The sequence below is a fragment of the Sceloporus occidentalis genome, unplaced genomic scaffold, assembly GCF_023333645.1.
Source record: "Sceloporus occidentalis isolate IW3139 unplaced genomic scaffold, rSceOcc1.0.p SCAF_1, whole genome shotgun sequence".
Lineage (NCBI taxonomy): Eukaryota > Metazoa > Chordata > Lepidosauria > Squamata > Phrynosomatidae > Sceloporus > Sceloporus occidentalis.
In genome coordinates, this window is record NW_028316981.1 from 31,372,130 (window position 1) to 31,378,015 (window position 5,886).

Genomic DNA, 5,886 nt, shown 5'->3' on the forward strand with positions numbered 1-5,886 from the left:
TCACTTTTGGCACCATGTGTGGAAAAACCCTGAGCTTTGTGCATTGCAGTGACCTCTATGGATCTTGCTTATTTCCTTTCAGACTGACTTATTTAGCCAGTATTATTGATAGTTTCGGCTGGCAAACTGGCTGCTCCACCTTCACCCTCCATAGTACTAAGGTTTGTATTTGTCTCTTTGTAGTCACTTAAGTTGCCTAGAGATGATAAACATTGGCCCAGCTACAGGGAAAGATGTGTGGCTGTACATCCAGTACTGGAAACAGAAAATCCTACCCTCACAATCAACCAGGGGATACTTCAATCAAACAAACAACTAAGACTTCAACAAAAATGCCCAAACGGTAAGTGATAATCCTTCTCTTTTCCTCTCTAATAATCCCCCCTTCAATATCCATTTTGGTTCCTCTACATAGCATGTCTGTGTGTGTGTGTGCATGCATATGCTCACAAGAGGATTAAAAACAAACAAGCCAAAGGTTTCACAGCCTGTGGGTTGGACTGTAATGACTTTCTTTCACGTTTGCAAAACTAATAATACTTTCTATTAAAATTTTAAAGCCTAAGGGAGAATATGAAAATCCTCCCAAAGCAAATTCATGGCACACTTTTTTTTTTTAAAAAAATGCATTATTTATTTTAATTTTTTTTCATATTTGTATGCTACAGTTTCTTCTGAAATGTCAAAGCTGCATACACGGCATTTCCAATTGATCATCCACCAAAGACTGATTAGTATCACACCATGATGTACAAACCAAACATAATGAGCCCTGGATGTAATTCAGCAAATCAGGTGCTCTTGTCTCTTCGTCATCCATTGCTCACTTTTCCAGGCTTTCTTTTTCATGCTGATAGATTTGGATTTTATATACAGCATAATACACATTTTTCTACAAAGCATGATAATACAAAGCCCTTTATATGCATTTCTATGTGGGGAAATGTACATCTTCCTTTTCTTTTATCTGCAGCTCTTTCATCTTCTTCCAAAAATAACACAATATTTCACATTGCTTTATACTTCAAATGTTTCCATAAAATATGAAGGAAGGCAATCCTTCCTGCCTTGCCACAAGGTTCATCTAGACAAAACAATCCAACATCCTGAGGACGTTGCACCCTCAGAACAGGGAAAGTTCAGTAGCAGCAGATTCCATGGTGGATTTTCCTAACATACCTATACACTGCCACTTAGCTAAGTTAAGAGCACTAGAATGGCCACAATCCACAATCCAAAGAGGTGGTGAAAAGATTTAATAAGTTCAGGCATCTATCTTTACCGGGGAGAAGGTGAAGGGAACTATTCACAAAGAAGGAATGGACCTGGCTTTGTGTATTTTGGAACTATACTCAGCCTGTCTTGTCCAATTCCTACATCAATCCCTCGTGCTGTCCACTATATCCTTCTGTCAATGGAGGAAATCCATGAATTCCTGAAAAACCTTGGTTTCAAATTTGGATTTGAAACCAAAGCTGTCTAAAATATTTTTATTTCAGGTCTTACGTGAAACCATGCATGTACAACTGCTAGCTCAGATAACACAGATGAGTGAGGGAGCTGCCTTATTACTGAGTCATACTGTTGGCACACATATTCTTAGCTCTGGAATATCAGCTCTCCAGGGTTTTAGGTAAGATGCTTCCCCAACTCTATCTGGAAACACTAGGAAGTGACCCTGGACCTTCTGCTTGCCAAGTATGTCCTCTACCATTAAGCCACAGCCTCGACATCCAGTGGTTGCCAGTGTTTCCCATGCCAGGACTGTCAGATATGCCAGTAATATATCTCTTTGTTTAATTTCCAGTATTCCAATTTCCAAGCAGCTGGCTTCCATAAAAGGTAAGGTGGTCTACCGTGTACATCTAATTACTTTAGGATACATAAGAGGAACAGCATCTTCTTGTGCAGGAGCTAACATTTTCAGCCTAAAGCCAAATATCTCAGCAGTTCTTATGAGGAACCTTACTGCTTCCAATATAATTAATTCTCTTCAGTTAAGGCCAAGGGCTGTTTTTCTCCCTTTCAGGTGTATTGCCCCAACACCCTCACAGCGGATTTAACAGCACAAGGACACAAGCAGCTTCTGTGGATATTGTGTACCTTCAAGTCATTAGCAGACTTATCACGGGGTTTTCTGCAGCTGAGAGAGTGTGACTCATCCAGGGTCACCCAATGGGTTTCCATGACTGAGTGGGGAATCAAACCCTGTTCTCCAGGGTCCCAGTCCTATGCTCAAACTACCATTCAAACTACTACTCAAACTACTCAAACACTGGTTCTCAAGCAGTAAACTGTAACAGATCACACACTGTGGCAGAAATTCAATAAGGTTACATGGCCAATGGGATACAATGAATGGAGGGTGAGAGGGGAGGGGAGGAGGGAGTCATAAAGTCAAAAAAATATGCTGTAGTCAAATTAATTGACAAAAGAGTAGGGTAGGGGACTCAGAGATCTGTAAGTAGGAACCAAAAATACATATTAGATTAAACAACAGAATACTAAGATTTTATCCCCTCCTCTCCTTTCCTCCTGATGAATTAATTGAGTGCAAAATACTTTTGCCCTTTGAATGCATTTTGCATCATTTGAAATAAGCCAAGGACAAAAAGGGAAAGTGGGAGGAGGAGAGAGAAACTTGGACATTCTAAAAGCAGCTGAAAAAGCAGGATGACAGAAAGTTAATTGGGATTTTCCCTGTCAGATTAGACCATAGAAGGCGTGAGTTATGCAAAACAGAAGGTGGATTTTTTTTACATCTTCGGTTTCATATAAGTCTGAATGATAACACCAGACCATTCACAGCAAACTGCCTCACTCTAAGCCTCAACTTGAAGGCATTGCCGACTCACAGACAACTCCATACAAGAGAAATGTCATGTCTGTGCTTGCTGGAAGCCACTGGACTCCACTATTTCTAGAAATTTGTTTTCTTTTGGTAATTTTCCAATAATTATTTCCCCATTCAGCTCTAGGAAAAGGTTCTGATCTAGAGAAAGCGATTGCTACAGCAGCCTTGGTTTATGACAATGCTGCAGACGCTGATGGGAAACTCAGCAAGTCCGACGCTAAACAGCTACTCCAAAGTCAGTTTATGCATTTCATGCAGGTAAGAGGGTCAAAGTAAGTTGTTCTTGAGGCCTTTTAGACTTACCTTGTCCCTTCTCAACTCATTCAATGACTAGGGGGAATTTCAAAGAAGATTTTAAATGGACCTGTCCGACTCAAGGAAAGGACACTCTCTTCAACTCATCTAACTTTCCTAAAGTTTCTGTGCAGCTTCTAAGTTTTCATACATACATGCGCACACAGAGAATTTAAATCAGTTTAAGTACTGTCATCCCTCCACACCCATGGATTCTATATCTACAGGTTCAACCATCCATGGCTTGGATAGATAGATAGATAGATAGATAGATAGATAGATAGATAGATAGATAGATTCTAAAAAGCAAACCTTGATTTAGTCATTATATAAGGGACACAATTTTACTACACCATTGTATATAATGGGACTTGAGCGTTCACAGATCTTGGTATCCATTCATGGGAGGGGGTTTGTTCTGGAACCAAACCCCCAGTGGATATCAAGGACCCACTATACTACTATTTAAAGAGTAAGTCCAACTGAAAAGAAAGCGTAGCCTGAGTTTAGATACATTTACATGCATTTTTACTTATTTCTAAGGAGGTATCAGTACCTTCCTTGTGTAACATTTACCTTCACCATCAACAATACCTGTTCTCAAAGGCCACTGCCAAACATCAGAATGTGCCCCTCAGCCATTTGATGGCTGGAGAGTGAGCACCTTGAAAACTGCAGCAAAGAGAGAGAATTGATCTTCTCCTGGAATTTCAGAAACTCAACTAGAGATGCCTTCTGGAAAACGTGGCTTCTTGATCTTAACAATCATAAAATATATGGGTGTAGTTTTAGTTTAGGTTAATCTGTCCTTTCCACAGATAGTGGATGATGATGATGATGATGATGATGACTTGTCATCATCATCATCATCATCATCATCATCATCATCATCATCTCTTACCCACCTCACACCAAGGCTCATTTAAATACAATATATAACTAAACAAATGAAACCATTTAAACACACAGGTTAAAAGACATAAACATAGGACTGAGACAATCATTACACATTAAAATCATCCAAACATAAAATTAAAAACATACCAATTTCAAATGTATATGTGAAGTTGAAGGCTTTCAGGCTGGCATCCATATTTTTTTGTAGGTTTTTCAAGCTATGTGGCCAAGTTCTTGAAGAGTTTGTTCCTGATGTTTCGCCAGCATCTGTGGCTGACATCTTCTGTGGCGAAATGTCAGGAGTAAATTCTTCTAGAATATGGCTACATAGCCCAAAAAACCCACAAAAACTTCAGATTTATAGCTTAAAATCACCTGGTTAGGCCTGCTGGAAGAGATCTTTAATACTGTTTTAAATTCAGACAGCATGTTTAGCTGTCGAATCTCTCCCAGAAGGTCTAGGAGTCACTGATGAAAAGGTCCTCTGGGTGACAGAGAACCTGATTTATTCCTCTTCTTATTGATTGTTCTTTGTTTTTATGTTAATATGCTCTATGCTGCTTTCTGGGGTTCATATAGATGGTTTAAATAAATAAACTATAAATAGAGCCACAATGGTTACTACCTTTAAAAGAAGCCAGGTTCCTCAACATCACAGTTTGAAGTTTGTTTAATATCTTGGCCTGTTCTGAAGCATGCAAGTACAGTTTCGCAGGTTGAATGAAACAGCTTCCTGGTTTAATTATGGCCCAAGTGAGAAAGCTAAGTAGAAAGACAAAAAGCTTGGAGGCCTTTCATACTGCAGAATTATAGCACTATTATTCCACTCTTAACTGCTATGGCTGCATCCTGTGGAATCCTAGGGTTTGTTATTTGGTGAGGCACTAACGCTCTCTGGCTGAGAACTTTAAATATCCCTGTCTAAATTGCAAATCCTAGGAATCCATTGGATGGAACCATGGCTGTTAAAGTGGAATCATAGAACTATAAGTGTGCAGCAATGTGCTTATAACTCATCATATTAAACCAAGATGTTATAGAACAAGATCAGAACCTTTTCTCTTAAATGAGCACATTATAGAATTTTTCTGAAAGTTCTGTTGTTATAATACATTCCTTAGCAGTAATGATGAAAGTCACTTTTACTTTTTTTTTGCCACAAAACAATTCACATTATTTTACAGGGTCAGGAAACCAAACCAAAATACCAGGAAATAATTTCTGCTCTTGAGAACAAGGAAGACCAAATATGCTTTGAAGATTTTATGGTTCAGCTGCTTAGTCTTGCCCTGATGTCTGACCTCCGTCAAGAGATCCGAAATGTGCGAAAAACTAAGTGATTAAGAATGTTTAATAGAATGCATAAAATAAGCAATAGGGAAAAGAGAAGATAATCTTAGAGAAAGACCTACAACTAAAGATAGATCACTGGTATCCTTGATATACTGTATATACTCATGTATAAGTCTAGAAATTTTAGGTTTTGTTTGTTTTATGGCAAATGCAAAGTCATGCTTGCCAGAATTTCCCCTTGCTTCATCACTTACATCCTTGGTTACATGCCCCCTAAGTTTTACCCTTGACATATCTACAGGTCATATCAAAATATTTAATGTTGACTCCTTGACTTGTACATTATGTCAATTTATAGTTGAGTATATATGGTAATCTAAGATTAGCGCATTATCAGAAGATTGCAGGAGAAAAGTTAGAATTGATCTCTGATTTTGGATTTACAATTCAAATATGAAGGTTCAGATGTGAAATGAGTAGCCCAAACTTATGCTTACTCTCCAGTAAGTATAAACTGGATTGCCTATGACTTTATCTGAGAGAAAGCT

At 38.5% G+C, this 5,886-nt stretch overlaps 1 protein-coding gene across 1 annotated transcript; it reads left to right on the top strand.

Annotated features, from left to right (window-relative positions):
- The first annotated feature begins 231 nt into the window (after positions 1 to 231).
- Positions 232 to 5,386, top strand: LOC149321288 (sentan-like). The gene is made up of 4 exons (XM_089518965.1): positions 232 to 343; positions 1,808 to 1,842; positions 2,973 to 3,112; positions 5,230 to 5,386. Exons 1-4 carry the CDS (start codon positions 234 to 236, stop codon positions 5,383 to 5,385), a joined length of 441 nt encoding a protein of 146 aa, XP_089375091.1. The 5' UTR covers positions 232 to 233; the 3' UTR covers position 5,386.
- Positions 5,387 to 5,886: the final 500 nt, after the last annotated feature.

Bases quoted from the DNA above. Each gene is read 5' to 3' on its own strand.
- LOC149321288 (XM_089518965.1), top strand. From the start codon at position 234: ATGTGTGGCTGTACATCCAGTACTGGAAACAGAAAATCCTACCCTCAC. The intron at 344-1,807 runs GTAAGTGATAAT...TTTAATTTCCAG, and splicing joins TCAACAAAAATGCCCAAACG to TATTCCAATTTCCAAGCAGC. The intron at 3,113-5,229 runs GTAAGAGGGTCA...ATTATTTTACAG, and splicing joins AGTTTATGCATTTCATGCAG to GGTCAGGAAACCAAACCAAA.